The 20,114-nt window shown below is 36.1% G+C and overlaps 2 protein-coding genes across 2 annotated transcripts; both read left to right on the top strand.

Annotated features, from left to right (window-relative positions):
- Positions 1-567: 567 nt before the first annotated feature.
- Positions 568-5,069, top strand: zpd (zona pellucida glycoprotein d). Its single transcript, XM_073831388.1, has 7 exons — positions 568-667; positions 2,240-2,448; positions 2,536-2,693; positions 2,996-3,238; positions 3,375-3,558; positions 3,635-3,740; positions 4,957-5,069. The coding sequence occupies exons 2-7, from the start codon at positions 2,248-2,250 to the stop codon at positions 5,067-5,069; spliced, it is 1,005 nt and encodes a 334-aa protein (XP_073687489.1). The 5' UTR covers positions 568-667; positions 2,240-2,247.
- A 516-nt stretch (positions 5,070-5,585) lies between these two features.
- mmp15a (matrix metallopeptidase 15a) lies at positions 5,586-16,469 on the top strand. The gene is made up of 10 exons (XM_073831796.1): positions 5,586-6,134; positions 8,657-8,805; positions 8,988-9,110; positions 9,187-9,491; positions 9,705-9,866; positions 11,651-11,919; positions 12,077-12,215; positions 13,489-13,636; positions 14,461-14,576; positions 14,904-16,469. Exons 1-10 carry the CDS (start codon positions 6,018-6,020, stop codon positions 15,326-15,328), a joined length of 1,953 nt encoding a protein of 650 aa, XP_073687897.1. The 5' UTR covers positions 5,586-6,017; the 3' UTR covers positions 15,329-16,469.
- The last annotated feature ends 3,645 nt before the right edge of the window (positions 16,470-20,114 follow it).

The following is a 20,114-nucleotide window of genomic DNA, read 5'->3' as shown; positions in this document are numbered from 1 at the left end:
GTAAATGCATTATATGTGTCATATTCTATTTTCTATATGCGTGCCACATTATTTATTTATTTGTTTCTTCATTATTATTTTATTTAATATTTTTTCGTCGTTACCGACGCATAAATGTCATGTAAAAAAAAAAGTGATTGGTGGTTTAACGTTTCAATCAGACGACCAGAGGCAGTTACAGGTGTCACACATTAAATCAATTTAGCGTTTCCTGTGATGGATTTAATTCCTATTTACTTGAATGAGAGCTGTTTGACACGTAGACTAGATATTAGGCTATTTCAAAATTGCTATTTTCTAAAACCATATTGCAAAAAAAAGAGGATTTGCCGATACAAATGGCGCACTATCAAAAATCAAAGGTGTGAATGTTTTTTTCCTCAGTATTTTAATGTCATAGTGTCAGACATTTTTTACTTATTGTCATTTTTTTCTCTCATAGGTGTTTCTGCATCTTATAACCTTACTTTGTGCAGCTGGGAGTATTTCTGGTAAGGTCACATATGTGATGGAAATATTTCATCTTGGTCAAGTCTGGTTGTTAAAGCACTTTTTCATTCAGGTGAATGTGAGGTGTCACAGTGTTCCGACCCAAATACCTGCGTTTTGTCGCAGAGGCGAACTTGTAACTGTGCGGTTGGCTACTTTGGAGATCTCTGTGACCAAGGTAAACAAGATTCAAATTGTAATTGCTTATATTTTTGTCCAACTTGTGTTTAATTATGGAGGGTTTGCCCTTGCGTCATGATTTGGTCAGTTACCCAGATGTGTGGCCATATTGGCAATACTCAGATGTAGACAACAGTATGGATTGCATGGTTAATGTACTACTGTGTATTTTGTTGTGCTAATTTCTGCTGTCTAAACCACAGAACAAACGTATGGATGCTGCTAAATCATATAGAGGAGGACTTAGTAAGCATGAAAAGAGCAAAATATTTTGACAAACTAAAGTTAATAGGTGGTAAATAGTACAACGTACGAGCAGTATTAAGATATTAGCCTAATATTTCACATACCTGACTGGAAATGATAAGAACAAACATGAATGTTGTGAAGATTCTTGCCCTGGAAATCCTGGTTTAGTTTGGTCAACCACAAACGCCTTTTGTTCCTCAGACAGTTTTTTGCACTTTTGTCCTTGATTTGTTATAACTCTTGGCAGTCTATAGTACTTTAAATGTTTGTTTTCCAGTCTGACCGATAAGTACAGCCCAAAACATGACAATAATTGACCATTTTCAGTTGCAATTATCAGAAAAATATGCGAGTTTCGTTCAGTTCAGTGGTATTGTTTACATCCAGTGTCGCCAATATGGCCAATTGATGACGCGTCGTGAAAACACCATTATTTTTTTATTTAGATATTAGGAATAAAATGAAGAAGTTGTTGTCAATGATTTTTTAAGTTTTGTCTTAAAGGAGAAGTTCACTTTCGGAACAAGAATTTACAGATAATGTACTCAACCCCTTGTCATCCAAGATGTTCATGTCTTTCTTTCTTCAGTCGTAAAGAAATGGTGCTTTTTGAGGAAAACATTTCAGGATTTAATATAATGGACTTCTATGGTGCCCCTGAGTTTGAACTTCCAAATGCAGTTTAAATGCAGCTTCAAAGGGCTCCAAATGATCCTAGCCAAGGAAGAAGGGTCTTATCTAGCGAAACGATTGGTTATTTTCTAAAAACATTTATAACTTGCATACTTTGTAATCTCAAACTCTCGTCTTGCCGAGCTAGACAAGATGAGCATTTGAGGTTAAAAAGTATATGAATTGTAATTTTTTTTTTTTTAAGAAAATAACCCATCATTTTGCTAGATAAGACCATTTTTTCCTCAGCTGTGATCGTTTAGAGCCCTTTGAAGCTGCATTTTGAAAGTTCAAACTCGGGGGTACCATAGAAGTCCATTATATGGAGAGAAATCCTCAAATGTTTTCCTCAAAAAACATAATTTCCTTATGACTGAAGAAAGAAAGACATGAACATCTTGGATGACAAGGGGGTGAGTACATTATCTGTTTTTGTTCTGAAAGTGAACTACTCTTAGGAAAAAACATAAAGACATTAAGCATTTTGCTTAAGAAAATGGAAGTTAACAAGTTTTTAATGTCTTGTGAATCTTGTCCTGGTTGTTTGGCTAACTAAGTACCAGCAAAGACTAACAAATTTGCTGTTCTTTCGTGTCATGTTTTACTTAAAATAAATAAAAATTATAGTAATCAAATATTTCTTTTCAAGTCGCAACAATGAATGTGACGTGTGGCAAAGACTTCATTTCCATCATAGTGGATGAAGAGTTCTTCAAGTACTACAATGTGGGAGTAGATGCTGTTCATTTGACTAACGCCAGCTGCCGGGCACATAGAGAGGAGATCTCTGGATCAAACTATTTCACAGTGCACACACCAATGGACCAGTACACTGCCTGTGGAGGCAAACCAGTGGAGGTGAAATACCATTTTGTTTTCTCAAACTATGCAAGCATCAATGCATGTACACATTACATGTCCCTAAATGGCATCCGCTCTTAACAGAAGAACATAACGCACATTGAATACTCCTTAACACTGATGTCTGACCCAGTCGTCTATGGAAACATTGTGAGAGATCCAGCTGTGCAGATCGAGTACAAGTGCATCTATCCATACATCCGTAGACTCAGCCTGGCATTTCCCATCATCTCTTTCTCCAGGTAAAACACTGCTTTAAAAGGAATTGTTCACTCAGTGATGCTCTTCATTGGTTAACCAATGCTCTTCAATTGCTCACCAGTGGATACTCTGCAGTGAATGGGTGCTGTCAGAATGAGTTCAAACATTGACAAAAACATCACAATAATCCACACCACTCGGGTTTATCAATTAATGTCTTGTGACGTGAAACGCTGTATGCTTGTAATCCATTTTTAAGATGTTTTTAACTTTAAACCATTGCAAGACATTAATCTATGGACTGGAAGTGAAGGAATTCAACCCATTTGATTTGTTTTTGAAGTGAAAGAGTGTTCAAGGTGGATGAAGTGGATGCCAAAGTGGAGATGAGCTTGTTTAAAGATCACACATATACTGAGGCTTTCACCAGCGCACCTACTATTAAGCTTGGGGATCAACTCTATGTCCAGATCCAAGTGACAGAGCCAGAAGATTTCTTCCATTTGAAAGTGAACGAGTGCTGGGCTACCCAGACTCCTCAAGCTAATGATAAGTCGGGCTTTAGCCACACACTGCTTCTAAACGGGTGAGTAAGTATTGTAAATTATATATCTGTCAATTTTAAATCCAGATGTCCCTTTTTAACAATTAATAACCAATAAGATTACCCAATAAATATTTCACCTTATAGAAGTGTCTTTGTGTTTCTATTTGTCTTCAAGGTGCACAAGTGACAAAACAACTTCATTTGGTAATGGTACGGCACACCCTGCAGAAAGAAACGGCGATGGGTCGACTGTCCGCTATTCGTTTGATATGTTTCGGTTTGTATACGAGCCCCACAGTTTCTACTTGCACTGCACTGTTCATCTCTGCACACCTGAGGATGGAAAGTCTTGTGTTCCTGTAAGATTTTTTTTTAACCAGCTGGTTTGGACAATGATGTTTTCCATTTGATAACTTGTTAACTGATTTATTTTAGGAATGTAAGACTGTATCCAAAAGAGAGGTGGTTATGGATGAGCAGGCTCAAGGCCTGCTATCTTATGGACCAATCAGACGAGAGCTACCAGTCAGACCCATGATAAGTATGTTTATGTAGTGTCCAACGACATGTAATACATACAGTTGAAGTCAAACGTTTTCATACAACTTGCAGAATCTGCAAAATGTTAATTATTTTGCCAAAATAAGAGGGATCATATAAAATGCATGTTATTTATTTAGTATTGACCTGAATAAGATATTGCACATAAAAGAGGTTTACATATAGTCGACAAAAGAAAATAATAGTTGAATTTATAAAAATGACCATGTTCAAAAGTTTACATACACTTGATTCTTAATACTATGTTTGTTACCTCAATGATCCACAGCGTTTTTTTTTTTGTTTAGTGATAGTTGTTCATGAGTGCCTTGTTTATCCTAAACCGTTAAACTGCCTGCTGTTCTTCAGAAACATCCTTCAGGTCCCACAAATTTAGTTTAACATTTGTGTATTTGCACCCTTTCCAACAATGACTGATTTTTAATATCCATCTTTTCACTTTAAGGACAACTGACGGACTCGTATGCAACTTTTACAGAAGGTTCAAACGCTCACTGATGCTTCAGAAGGAAAAACGATGCATTAAGAGCTGGGGGTGTACATTTTTTCTTATTTTGCCTAAATATCATAATTTTACTGCCCTTCAGAAACTACAGAAGATACTTACATGTTCCCCAGAAGACAAAAAAAAAAAAATACTAAAATAATATTCAAAAAGTTTTCACACCCCGGCATTAAATGCATTCTTAAATGCTTTTTTTTTTTTCCCTCTAAAGCATCAGTGAGTGTTTGAACCTTCTGCAATAGTTGCATGTGAGCCCCCAGTTGTTCTCAAGTGTGAAAAGGTGGATCTCAAAACCATAGTCATTGTTGGAAAAGGTTCAAATACACACAAATGCTGAAAAACCAAAGAATTTATGGGACCTGAAGGATTTTTTGAAGAACTGCAGGCAGTTTTAACTGTTCAGGACAAGCAAGGAACTCATGAACAACAATAACTAAACAAAACAAAAAAAAAACGTTGTGGATCATTCAGGTAACAATGCATTATTAAGAATCAAGTGTATGCGAACTTTTGTACAGGGTCATTTTTGTAGACTAGATGTATAGTCTTTCATGTGAAATATCTTATTCAGGTCAGTACTAAATAAAAAAAAAAATAACATGCGTTTTGTATAAGACCTCTTTTTTGGATTTCAACTGTCAGCTCCATACTTTTTTCATGTTTAAACCATATGGATTTTGTCTAATTTTAGATCTGCTCGCATTGGTCCTTCCACTGGGAGTGATTTGGACTCTGGGCATCTTCCTTTTCATCCTCATCAGTATCGCCAAAGCGGGAAATCGACGACACATGACAAATAGCTAAATAAATCTCATTTTCACCCAACACATAGTGGTTTGTGTGGGGTACAAAAGCTACCTCAAGTACACAAGCTAACTATTAGCATGTTAGCCCAGAGCGAACACTCCATGATAATGGACCCTCAGTGAACTTTTGATATGTTCTGTCAGGGAGATGTAGTTTTTGAAGTAAAATTATCTTGAATGTGATTCACAGAGAAAATGATTGATCAGTCAGGGCTGCTTTTTTTTCTTCTTGCGTACTATGAATTCCACTTTATATTTTACAGTACTGAATTTGAACAACAGGTGGCAGTGATAACTAAATATGGAAATTACATTTGCTTAACTGTTTGTTCTTTAAATAAACCATTTTCAGTACAGTTCCATTTATCGGCATTTTCTAAACAAATATATATGGATTGTTTATTATATATGCACACCATGAAGTGTCATGATATCACAAAGCTAAACAGAGTAAGTGGGCAGGGAATCGGGTGCGGCTGCATGCTGCAGATCGGCATGAGATCCTCAAGAGCTTTCATGCTCATATTTGGAGTCCTCCAACAGATTGAGGATCCTTTCGAGGACGCGCCGCCTGGTCCTCGGCATTTCCAGATGGGTTTATCCAGGCGGTACTTATAGCAACACAGACAATGCAATGTAGATATCAACAAGTAGTCTTTTTATTCAATATTTAATGGATAGATAGCTGCTGGTCATGCTAATGTTATAGTTTACAATCGTGTACGCGCCACTGGAGACCTATTCGAACTGTATGTACGGATAGCGAAAAACTTGACGGGAATAAGAAAAACGTCAATAAGTTGGTGGGTTTGTGGTCTGAGAAGAGCAATGACCTTATTTTGGCGATAAAAGACTAGAATCTCCCAGTTTGCGATCTAATCTAAGCGGTTCTCGTGGAGGAGGTGGTTGTGTGGTCGTTTGTCATTGCTGTCCCGGGAGTGAAGAGATGTCAGCCCGCAGGAGTAGATGGCATCGGTCGCTGAGACCCGTTTCCATGATTTTCATCTTGCTGTTTGTCAACATTGCTGAAACAACTGCAGAAGATGACGCTTTCAACGCAGAGGTCTGTAGATTTCAACGGTTTGAGTGCTGTACTAAAATACTGGCGATATAAAACAGACTTAGTAGGGTTTATATTTGTACATATTGAGTTATGCAATTCTGTTTGCGTTTGGTCTTAAATGATTGGAAAAGAGTTTTAAGTTTAGTTTAGAGAACAATGCATCAAATTTAAGAAAACTTGAGGATTAGATAAGTTATTCACACTTTTCAATTTATACTACCAGTCAAAAGATTTTAATGCTTTTTTAAATGAGTCTTTTCTGCTCCCCAAGCCTGCATTTATTTGATCCAAAGTACAGCAAAAACAGTAAAAATGTAAAATATTTTTACTATTTAAAATAATTGTTTTCTGTTTGAATATATTTTAAAATGTAATTTTATTCCTGTGATCAAAGCTAAATTTTCAGCATCATTTCTCTAGTCTTCAGTGTCACATGATCCTTCAGAAATCATTCTAATATGCTGAGATTTTCAGGATTCTTTGATGAATAGGAAGAGCCAAAGATCAGCATTTATCTGAATTAAAAAGCTTTTGTATTTTGTTTGGGAAAGAAATTATAGAAAGTAATACTTTTATTTAGCAAGAATGTTTTAAATTAATTAAAGGTGATGATAAAGACATTTATAATGTTACAACAGATTTCTATTTCAGATAAATGCTGTTCTTCTGAACTTTCTGTTCATCAAAGAAAATTATACTCCGCTGTTCTTAAAGGGGCTATATGTAATTTTCTGAAATTTAAACTCGCGACTGACACCTGTGGCCAAAAAACGGAACTGCTCTTCCTTTCTGCTCGCTCTCGCAGTGTGCGCTTGTACGTGCAAACTTCAAGTCATCCGCTGCAAAAAAAGTCAACATTATGTTTACAGAGGTAAGAACAGTCAAATACATATATTGTTTGAGAAACTAAGTTTGTTTGCAATAATAGGCTAATTGCTGACTAGTGGTGGCGGCAGAGTGATCTGAAACGTTTAACATGAACGCGCTTGACGTCACATCCGCAGACAGCGCGCGAAAAATCCGACCGACAGAAAATAGGAAAAATAGGATACAGGCTAGGTGCACCCACTGTGAGCTGACAAGGTGTCAGTATGCTCATCAGGAGATGTTTGAGTCATAAATGGTCAAATAAAAAGGCTATTGTTACGTTTATTTTGGGGAAAAAGTTACATATAGCCCCTTTAACATAATAATAATAAATGTTTTGTGAGCAGCAAATCAAAATATTAGAAAAGTTTCTAAAAGATCATGTGACTAGAGTAACAATGCTAAAAATTCAGCTTTGAAATCACAGAAGTAAATTACATTTTAATACATTATCAAATAGAAAACAGTTACTTTAAACAGTACAAATATTTCAAAATTTTACTGTTTTTGCTGTACTTTGGATCAAATAAATGCAGGCTTGATGAGCAGAAGAGACTTTAACATTACAAATCTTACCGTTCAAAAACTTTTGACTGGTAGTGTATGTGCTTAAATATCGTGTTTACTAATAAATAAATCCTCTCACGCATTCTTCGGATAATTACTCAATTTAATAACTATCATTGTCATGTGATAATTGTGCACCCTGACAATTAGACACATCCAAAAACTAAGAAGAAAAATAGATTTAAGTTTATATAGGTCATAAAAGCTGTAATTAAATATAATGCTGTAACAACACCATGCGTTTTTATTATTACATTAATTATATATTTTGTGCAATAGTCTAATGGTCACCCTGTTATTGTATTAGAAAACAGAAATAACTTAACGAAAACTGTACTGTTTGACATTTTCAAAATAAAAAATTAAAATAGAAAATTTGGCTTCTTATAGAGCCATAGGGTTTAATTGGGTTACCTGGTATTGAATCCAATCTTATCTGTTTATAACCATTTGGTAATTTCAAAGTGGAGAATTATAATCATCACCACATCTGTCTTGCAGTGTGTAAGGATGTGCCGAAGGATGTTTACATCTGTCCTCATGGGCGGACCATGTGGCAGTAGTCCTAACTAGAACCATATTTAGATATTAAAGGATTAGTTCACTTACAGAATAAAAAATTCCCGATAATTACTCACCACCATGTCATCTATGATGTTCATGTCTTTTTTTACTTCAGTTGCAAAGAAATCAAGTTTTTTGAGAAAAACACACAAGGATTTTTCTCCATATAGTGGACTTTTATGGTTCCATACAGTTTGAACTTTCAGGAATAAGGGTTTTATTTTAAAAATAAAAATGTATATACTTTTTAACCACAAATGCTTGTCTACAAATGATTTTTTTTATACAGTTTATACAGTCTTTATGTAGTTTAAGGCTTAACTTATTTCAGACCTCCATAACGTCTCCTGATGAATTCTAACGAATAGTTGAGTAATTATAAAGCAGCTTGTCTATTAATGTCTCCCTGTTCGTTTATTTTTCCTTTTTGTTGTGCAATCCCATCGTCACCACACTTCTTAGAAGTAGTTGTTGCAACACGCTGTCAACTCTCCAACATTTTCTGTCTTTCTTGTTCCTCAAAGTCATGGCTGAGAACATATGGCTACCTATCCCAGGCTAGCAGACAGATGTCCACCATGCAGTCAGCCCAGATCCTTTCTAGTGCCATTAAGGACATGCAGCGCTTCTATGGCCTGGAGATGACCGGACACATGGACTTGGCCACTCTGAAGTATGATTTCCTCTTATTCAACTGCCTGTGGAACAAGAAGAAGATGATCTCAGTCTGTTTTGATTGTGTGGAAACTACGGAAATAGAAACTGTTATACCACATGCAGTGTAACTAGGTCATCTAGCTTACATAACATTGTTTTTATTTTATATATAATTGTACATGTGTAATATTTTTTCAGTGCCATGAAAAGACCTCGCTGTGGAGTGCCTGATCTTTTTGAGGAGTCAACAGAGGGAGGTCATCGGCGTAAGCGGTACGCACTTACTGGCCACAAATGGGATCAGGACAAGCTGACTTACAGGTGAATTAAACCTCAATACAAAGACAAATTTAACTTGCATTGATCACCAGAAAAACGTCTTTATTTCCTGCCCAAGTATTCAGAACCACTCACCCAAAGTGGGCCAGGAGCAAACCTACGAGGCTATTCGCAAAGCCTTCCAAGTTTGGGAGAAAGTAACGCCTCTGAGGTTCGAGGAGGTCCCGTATCACGAGATAAAGAATGGCAGTGAGGGGCCTGACATAATACTACTGTTTGCCTCTGGATATCATGGTGATATGTCTCTCTTCGATGGGGAAGGAGGCTCTCTGGCACATGCTTTTTTCCCTGGTCCTGGAATGGGAGGAGACACACATTTTGATATAGACGAGCCATGGACCTTGAACCAACGGGAGGGCTCAGGTGTGAACAATTTTCTGCAGTTTTTTCCTACTTCAAAGTAAAGTCACTTTTTTACTGTACTGTATTAATAGCTTAGCATTTACTTTTCCACAGAGAATGTGTGGATGTTAGCAGCTTTAAATGTCTTTAAGCTGTTCAGAAGCAGACTTAACCCTTTGGGGTTTTTTAGTTTATGGTTTAGTAATTTAATAAGGTGCTTTTGTTTGGTTGTAGGTGTTGACTTGTTTCTGGTCGCGGTTCATGAGTTGGGTCATGCGCTGGGGTTGGAGCACTCCAACAACCCTTTCGCCATCATGGCGCCTTTCTACCAGTGGATGGACACTGAAAGCTTCTCATTGACTGAAGATGATATAAATGGCATTCACCAGATCTATGGTAAGCTAGTCTGAGAAACTTCCAGTTTAGTTAATTTACCCTGCTATCCATTATAGATAGTTAAATAGGTCCTGGTTGGTTCTTTCCTGGTTGAATCAGTTTTTTTTAATGAATCGATTAACTGAGTGATTCACTTGTTAAGACAGTCACTTGTTTCATTCCTGAATGAGTCAGTGTTTTCAAATGAATCCGTTAGATGAATGATTCAGTGATTCTTTTATAAAAACAATCGCATGTTTTGTTCCTGGTTGAATCTGTTTTTAAATGAATTGATTAACTGAGTGATTCACTCATTGAGACTGAATGAATCAGTGTTTTTAAATGAATCAGCTAGATGAAAACATTGATTAATTCAGGAATGAAACAAGTGACTGTCTTAATGAGTGAGTCATTCCATTAATTTATTGAAGGAAAAAACACTGATTTAACCAGGAAAGGAAGCCAGTGATTGTCTTTTTGAGCAAATCATTGAATTATTCAGTTAACAAATTCATAAAAAAAAAACACTTATTCATCCAGGATCAAAACAACTGACATTACTGAATCATTCACTCATTTAGGAACATCATTCTAGTTTTAAAACAAAAACAAACAAACATACAAACCCAAATTTGTGTTTTTAACGAATCAATTAACTGAGTGATTTATTTGTTATTCCTGAATAGATCAGTGTATTTAAATTAATCAGTTAAATCATTAATTTACTGATTTACTCATAAAGACAATCACGTTTCATTCCTTGTTAAAGCAGTGTTTTTTAATGAATCGATTGAGGGATTTACTCGTTAAGACCATCACTTTTTTCATACCTGAATGAATCAGTTAATTCAGTGATTCACTTTTAAAGATAATCACATTGCGTTTCTTGTTAAATCAGTGTTTTTTAATGTATTGATTAACTGAGTGATTCACACGTTTAGACAGTCACTTGTTTCATTCCTGAATGAATCAGTGTTTTTAAATAAATCAGTTAAATGAGTGATTCTCTCAAAGACATCCACATTTTATTCCTTGTTTTTTTTCATGTATCGATTAACTGAGTGATTCACGCAGTAAGACAGTCACTTATTTTATTTTTGAATTAATTAGTGTTTTTTAAATGAATCCGTTAAATAAATAAATCAGTGAATTCAATAAATTTCGTTCCTGGTTGAATTGGTGTTTTTTTTAATGAATTGATTAATTGAGTGATTTAATCATTAAAACTGTCACTTGTTTTATTTTTGAATGAATCAGTTGAGTGAAGATGTGGTTTCTCTTGTCTGGTTTAACGATGTAATTTGCAGAAAGAGTCACTAAAAAAATCCCCATTACTAACACAGTCAAGCAACCCAGAGCGATATATCCCAGGTTTATTGGACTAAATAACAGCACTCTTAGAACGCCACATTCATTTTCAATGAGAGTTGTTGATACAATTTAATTGCAGTCAGTGTGAACGCCTTTTATACAGTCCAAATTACACTTTTGTAGTTGTGCAATATGCAACTCTGAGTTCACACAATGCAGATCATTCATTATCCAATGATTTTTTTTTTAGGCATTTATAATACATTTGTTATCCACACTCTGCTGTTTTATGTGCATGAGTCTTTAGTCCAGTTGCATTAAGTTTGCACCAATGAGTCTGTTTTCACCATTTGAAAGCCTTCCACTGCTGGCTGAACGAGCCTCGTGGGCTTTCTGCTGGATGGAAAAGTGTTTCGTTCTGCGTCTATGCGGTATGTGTGGAAAAGAGGATGATTAGCTAAGTGTGAAAATACATTATGGTTTGATATTTACAGGACCTCCAGAGACTGTCACCACTCAAGCACCTCCCACCACAACCCTGTTTACAACCACTGCTGAGCCAGAGCCCACCACTACAGTGGCCCAACCGAAAACAACTAGACCCTCACGGCAGCCCACCAAGCCCTGGGTGCCTCCAGTCCAGCCCACCAGGAGGCCCCATAGACCCCAGCCCACAGCACGCTCGGATCAGGATGCACCGGACATCTGCGAGGGGAACTTTGACACAGTGACCATGCTGAGAGGAGAGATGTTTGTGTTCAAGGTTAGAAACTTTGACATATACATTGTAATAACATTGTATATAGTGGTTATTCATAAAAAGCCAACTTCTTAGCAACACCTTTGGATCAGGTGTCTGCAGGCAGATGGTCGAACTTTTCTGATAAAGCATAAAAATTTATGTTTTTATTCTTCGTCAGGGTCGTTGGTTCTGGAGGGTTAGGAGGAACCGGGTTCTGGATAATTACCCAATGCCAATCTCCTTCTTCTGGACGGGGCTTCCAGAGGACATAGATGCTGCCTATGAACGGCATGATGGAAAATTTGTATTCTTTAAAGGTCTGAGTCATGAGATGAGTATTTAATAACTAGTCCTGGGCAACGATTAATCGCGATTAATCACACTAAAATTAAGTTTTTGTGTACATAATATATGTGTGTGTATTATGTGTCTTTATATATACATAATAATATTTACACACATACATTATTTATTTATATATATATATATATATATATATATATATATATATATATATATATATATATATATATATATATATATATATATTGAACATATTTGCATATATTTATATTTATAATATAATTTATATTTAATATATAAATATATAATTTTGAAATATATACAGGCATGTGTGTGTATTTATTTATATATATATATAATTTATATATAAATTATATATATTGTGTGTGTATATATATATTATATAATATATATATATATATATACACACAGTACACACACATGTATTATGTACACACAAACTTAATTTGGATACGATTAGTCACAATTAATCGTTGCCTAGCACTATTAATAACTTAATTTTAGTGCTATTAATAACTTTTAGTGAGGTTTATGCTTAAAATCAAATGTCAAATCAAATCGATTAATTGCGATTATGTGTGTATATTTATATGTACATATAAAAATACATAGCACACGCATATATGTTATGTAAACATACAATTTTATTTCATATGCGATTAATCGATTTGACATTATTTTTTTCTTTTTTTTTGCCAATGAAGCTATTATTGTGATATAAAGTTATTAATATGACAGTGATAGAGTATGATAGACATCTTAAAAAATGACACAACATCAAAATCATTTAATATTTCCCAGATATCAGTCTACTTCTCCTTTAAACATCTGGTCTTCTTGCTGTAACAGCATCTTGAAGTCAAATTATGTCACTTGTAAAACTCTCCGAGAGGAAAGGAGGAAAGTTTGGCAGCATCGCAGGACTTCGCCTGCATTGTGTCAGCTTCAGCTCCAGATGCTGACTGCTTTGGTTTCATTTTGAGAGAAGAAACCTGGAAAATTTGCAGGAGGGAATGTGTAGTAGAAGGAGCCACAGTTATTGTTTTGTTGTTTATGCAGATTGTGAGACTTGAGGTTTCATTTGTGCATTTGTTTGAGGAGAACTTTGCTTTCATGCAGCACAGAACATCTTCTGTGCAATCGCAGTAATTGAATAGAGCTCTCTGTGATATAATCTCTCAGCAATGCAACCCCTCCCGTTCAAGTCTTTCCATCTAATGTGGCTTTTTGTCCATTCCCTCTTTGTATTTTGTATCACTCCCGCAGGAAGTAAATACTGGCTTTTCAGAGAAGCAGACGTGGAGCACGGATACCCGCAGGACTTGTTTCGTTATGGTCAAGACATGCCTGACAGAGTGGACACAGCAGTGTGGTGGGAACCATCTGGCTATACGTACTTCTTTAGAGGAGACAGGTAAACATTCTGGGGCCCTTGTGGAAAAGGCCAGATGTGTCAAGTGCTTGAGAGTTAGCCATTAACAGAACAACAAAATATTTCTTAAGAGGGCCATTTAATCTGGATAGTACCCCTAAAAATAAAAATTACCCCATGATTTACTCACCTTCAAGCCATTTCAATTACGATGCTAAGAAAACAGATCGATCTATCTAGTCTTAAGTAGCACAGGTATATTTGTAGCAATTGCCAAAAATACATTGTATGGGTCAAAATGATCAATTTTTCTTTTATGCCAAAAATCACTAGGATGTCATGTTCCATGAAAATATTTTGTAAATTTACTACTATTATTAGTATAATATGTAAATATATTAAAGTATTTTTTTTAATTAGTAATATGCATTGCTAAGATCTTCAGTTCGACATCTTTAAAGCTGATTTTCTCAATATTTAGATTTTTTTGCACCCTCAGATTCCAGATCCAAATATTGTCATACCCTAACAAACCATACATCAATGGAAAGCTTATTTATTCTGCTTTCATGTGTATATATAAATCTCAATTTCACCAGTCACATACCTGCTTTTTCCTACAATGATATAAAGAATTAAGATAATATCACAGTTCAAAACTTGTTAAAACTTCAAAACACGCTTGATTTTTTTTTTTTTTTTTTTTTTTTTTTTTTCTTTTTTTAATTATGGAATCAATATTATCTGGACAGTCAAAGTTCTGTAAAATATATACGAAATATATTATATTTTGTGAACTAGCCCTTTATATATTAGTATAGACATAGAATTAAAGTTTTGTTTTTCATTGCTGCTTTCTCTTGAAGATATTGGCGTTTTAGTGAAGAATCCCGTGCCGTGGATAAAGACTACCCTAAACCCGTGAGCGTGTGGGGATCCATTCCTGGCTCCCCGAAAGGGGCCTTCCTTAGCGATGATGGAGGTGAGTCAGGCTGGGGGGACGCTGCCGGAGAAAATTTCACAGCTGAATGCAAGAAAAAAGAGAGACCAGTCCATTAATCCAAAGCTGAGAGGGAAAATGTGACCTCATTGCTGAAAAACTGGGGCGCAATAAGACCTTTGACTTGAAAACTTTCTGCTTTCACTTTTAATTTCATGCCATTGTTCATGATGGTCTTTGGCACGTCTTTTTATAGTTGTGGAATTCAAAGTCTGGCTACAATCTCGTTTGATCAAGCATTTGCAGATGATGTAATTTTATGCAATATTTATTTGCACTAATTCACATTTTCCACTCTTTTCCACACAGCGTACACTTATTTCTACAAAGACACCAGATACTGGAGATTCGATAACAAGCGAATGAAGGTTGACGCTGGATACCCGAGATCCATTTTAAACGATTTCATGGGCTGCCGGGTGCACTTTGATGTGGAAACGGATCCCATCGAACCCGACCAACGATCGCCTGAGACGAACGACAAGAATGAAGACCCCGACGACTACAAAAATGGTGATGAAGATGGCGAAGAAGACGAGAAAAAGGAAGTAGATGTCATTCTAAGAGTGAACGAAACTGATGAACACGTCATGACCCTCATTTTAGTGATTGTGCCTCTGGTTCTGGTGCTGTGCATTCTGGGAGTCATATACATCATCATCACCACACTCCAGAGGAAAGAGACGCCCAAAGTGTTAGTTCACTGCAAAAGATCCCTGCAGCAGTGGGTCTGAAAACATTCGCACACTTTCGCTACCCAATAGCCAAATCTTTCCGCACGTACGTTTTCCGAGAGAGACACACCTTGTCGTTCATGGTGCTCATCCAATCAAAAACCCCGTTCCCATTGTAGAATTTGCACTTTTGATTGTTTTGTGGTCATTTTTTGTACGTTTAACGTGTTCGTCCGTCTGCAAGTTTTTTGTGTTTTCCTCTTGAGCCCGTTCGGTTGTACACTGTGGGAAACGTTGGGATGTATGAAAACAAGCTCAGATCAGCACATTTCTTTCACATCCTCTGCTAACCAGCCTCAATAATGGAGGAAACCGCAATCTCCGTGGCGAGGTCTTACAGAAAGCGTAGGGTTAAAAAAAAAAAAAGTCAGGCTTAATAAATTGTCACACGCACATTTAGCAGGGTTTATAGTCTCTTCCCCCTTGGAGCCTTGCCTGACTTGCATTACACAGATGTTGCTGATTTTGGACTTTATGGAGAGAAAAAGAGGGGGATGGGGGCTTGTAGCCTCCCAGCATTTCCTCTGCCTGAGTTCCACTGAGCGTGCCAAAGACGAGGAGGAGGGAGAAAATGCGATTCGAGGCGTGGCCACACTGTCATCGTGACCTACATCTTTCTTTCTCCCCCCTCAAAGTGTGTCTTCCTGTGGGACTTTCCTTTGTACTTCCAGTCTCCCCCAGTTGTGAAGTTTTTGGGAGGCATTCCTACCCTGGGATTGTGTCCGTCAGTGCCTTTCAAGGCTGCATCTGTGCCTTAATAGTGCAGACCATCACCACTGTGTTGGAAATGTACTTATTTTCACTGGCTTTTCGTAGTAGACTTTGTGCAGTTTGGAAAAAATGCTTTTCTTTGTTCACGTGGCCTTAAACCTGTGTTGTTGTTGTTGTTTTTTTTGTATTTCGTGTCAATATGAATGTGTTTGTGCTTTTTTTTTTGTAGTGCCGAATGAAAAACTCTCCCTTAATTTGATGTTTTTTATGATTTTTGTTTTGTATTAACAATCAAGTAAATCATGCAGGGCATGTATTGCTTTTGTTCACAGATATTATCTGGTATATAGCTTGCTCACAATAAAATGGAGTATACGGATGTAAGTTTTAATTTTGAATTAAATTTTTAGCTTCCTCTGCTGATCGTGCACTTCCTTCGTTTTGGTTTGAGTACAATGACACACTTTAACTGTGTATATATCGCTTCCATTTTTAATCTAAACATATCAGTTGCATTATGGTAGTGTTGTGTAAATGTTATTTTCCTGTTATTGTGCTGAGGGTGCCAGATGTAGCCGCCCACACATTGAATCAAGTCCACCTCTAAAGTGATTCCATTTGCTGGAAGAATGTTTACGAAATCTAGGAAAAGCCTACAAATTCAATTTATGATGCATGTCATGTGTTATTTTGACCATAAATGTCTTCTTCATATAATTATTAGATTGTAAAATCAAGTATTTCTTTTTTTAGCATTTGTTTTTAGCCTGTTCAGTTGCCATTGTTAAATTGTTTTATATGCATCACATATTTTGGCATTATGGCTATCCCAACCTATGAACTAGCTTAGCATACTGCTAACCAATTAGCCCACTAGCTACCTTCGCAAATGTTCAGTATACATTTTTATATGTATTATGTTTTAGTTTGGAATTACAAATGGCTACCCCAACTACAGTCCATTAGCTAGGCAAATACCCTTCACAAATCTTCAATCTTATATTTTTATCATTTTTATAATATCCAATAATGGAGAAGTTCACTTCAAGAACAAAAATTTACAGATAGTGTACTGACCCCCTTGTCATCCAAGATGTTCATGTCTTTCTTTCTTCAGTCGTAAAGAAATAGTTTTTTGAGGAAAACATTTTAGGATTTTTCTCCATATAGTGGACTTCTATAATGCCCAGAGTTTGAAATTCCAAAATGCAGTTGAAGTGTGGCTTCAAACAATCCCAAATGTGGTTGTAAACGATCCTAGTTGAGAAAGAAGAGTCTTAGCGAAACAATTTTTTTGTTCATTACAATTTATATACTTTTTAACCTCAAACGCTCGTCTTGTCTTGCTCTGCCTGAACTGTTTCGGTTCAAGACATGTTAGGGTATGTTAAAAAAAAAACCATCTCATTTTCTTCCTCAACTTCAAAATCATCCTACATCAGTGTTTTACCTTTTTTGTTAAGGTTAACAAAGGGTTAAGGGTTTTGATCTTCTTTGCATGTTCACTTTGCAAACATTGGGTCGGGACTTCTGCAGCGATGTAGGATGATGTTGAAATGATTTTTTAAGTTGAGGGAGAAAATAAGATGGGAGTTTTTCAACATACCCTAACTGTCTTTAACTGGAAAAAACAGAGTTTAGGCACAGCAAGACGAGACGAGCGTTTGAGCTTAAAAAGTATAAATTGTAATTTTAAAAAAATTACAAAAAAACGATCATTTCGCTAGATAAGACCCTTCTTTCTCGGCTGGGATTGTTTACAACCGCATTTGGAATGGTTTAAAGCCGCATTTAAACTGCATTTTACAAGTTCAAACTCTTGGCACCATAGAAGTCCACTATATGGAGAAAAATTCTGAAATGTTTTTCTCAAAAAAAAAAAAAAACAACTTCTTTAAGACTGAAGAAAGAACGGCATGAGTACATTATCTGTAAATTTCAGCTCTGGAAGAGAACTCCTTTTTTGTTTGATCAAGTGTTACAAAAAACAACCAGAGATTGTCTTAGTATACTTTTTGCAGATGAGAGGGTCTGTATTACTTACAATTAGAAAATGCGTAATGGTCACATTGACATGTGCGTTGATAACCAAACACATTACAGCCTTGGCGTCGCCGGCACTTAATTTCAGTCAGAGTTGTGCGACACTTAGGGTGTGTTCAGACTTGTCATGTTTAGTTTGTTTAAAACGAAAGATGGGTCACGGTCTGCTTCCAAACCAACCCTGGTGCGGTTCGAATGAAATATGAACGCAACACGGACCACATACCAAATAAAGGGAACAAGTCGTGTATCCAAAACAAAATGAGCAGAACGCAAACCTAGAGCAACTATATGTCACTCAACTTGACCAATCAGCTTGTGATTGTGTCACTATGCCTTTAGCTTTAATATATTTAGGTTCGCTGTCAAAGATGCCAGTGTGAACGCTAAGCGGACCAGGACCAAATGTATCATTTTCCTTTTTGGTCCGGACCAAATGAAGCAAATGAACTAAACTACAAGTGTGAACACTAAAAAACGGTCTCTGGTCTCCTATCCATTAGCATTCTTTTTGGGCTAAAGGCTGCAGGCTTGCCTTCTAGTGGCTTATCTGCAACCGTAGCTACTAAATCAGAGAATCTCTTGCCAAATTGGCAACCCTGCTTGCAATATGAAACAAAGTCTCAGCTTTCAAATTTTGTAAGTTTTATAATTAAATTCAAACAATAAATACCGTTTTGGTACACTTAATGTGGTGGAAAGCGCAATGGCTCTGGCTTCAGTTAAAGCAGAAAAACAGAGTTGCAACCAGCTTTGATCTTGCCGGCGTTGCCGCCACATGGTCACATGGAGCTCTCCAAACAAACCAGCATACATATGAATGGGTTTAAGTAGGATAGACGACAGCTTCATTATACAGGTACTTGCAGCAATTTTTAGTAAACATTACAGCATATTATGCATTGATTATTACAATTAGCCTAGTGTATGTTTAAGGTTAAAATAGAGAAAATGGTTTTATATTCCAATGCAAAGAGGCAAATTAGTGTCATTTGGTGGTCAGAATAAAATAAATTTCACTTGTGATGCCATTGTTTACCCACTAGGTACCTGTATGGCTCTACTAAATATACCTAGAATACTGCAGGTCATACCTGCTTACTTATTTTTATGTTCTTCATTTGAATAAATATTTAGACATGATTAAACACTAGATTTTTAAATGAGAAATTTAAAAGTTAATAACTTACATTATTTTTTTAATGATACTCGCATAATTACTCAAAGAACAAAATATTTTTATACCCTTACATTTACAGTATATACACACAAATTGGTATTGAATCAAGATCGAATAAACAGATTATTGTTGTAATTTATTTTTATAATTTTGTTTGTTTAGGCATTACAAACAGCTACCTCTGTAACACCTTCAGTGAACTAGCTTAGCATACTGCTAGCCAATTAGTCTATTAATTGAGCCCAAACCCTTTGGAAATGTTTGCCCTTACGAAAATTATCCATGGTTTTACTACAAATAATACCAAAAAACCATGGTTACTATAGTTAAACCATGTTAATTACAAATATTACATTTTGTATATGTGTGTGTATTTATATATAATTTCAGCTACTTTTTCAGGGAACCAGATGAACATGTAGCCTGCTAATTTAGCCTAAACCCATTGTAAATGCTTAATTATAATTTTTTGTTTAATGAGGCATTACAAATGGCTACCTCCAATGGTAGAAGGGCGATTTGGTGGTAGAATTGAATTGTTCATGACACTATGGATCCAAAAAGTTTTTAGTTGCAAGATTGTGTAGTTACAACATCTACCAGAAGAGGCTAACTGGATCAGTGGTTGAGGCTCCAGCCGTTTTTGTTCTATTAGACGTCATACCTCCCAAATAAGAGACTTGCATAATCACCACAAGCTCAGACATTCCAGATTTTTCTCTGTCTATTGATATATTAGGCTTACTTATAATTTAATTGAAACCTTGCAGTGGGTTATATCAACAGGAGTAAACATGCAATGGCCTACATTTCTCATTTTAATTCCCAAAACAACCTCAAGGGACCATTCAC

The sequence above is a fragment of the Garra rufa genome, chromosome 25 (assembly GCF_049309525.1).
Source record: "Garra rufa chromosome 25, GarRuf1.0, whole genome shotgun sequence".
In the NCBI taxonomy this organism is placed as follows: Eukaryota; Metazoa; Chordata; class Actinopteri; order Cypriniformes; family Cyprinidae; genus Garra; species Garra rufa.
The sequence above is the reverse complement of the archived record's forward strand: the minus strand, read 5'-3'. Positions and strand labels throughout refer to the sequence as shown.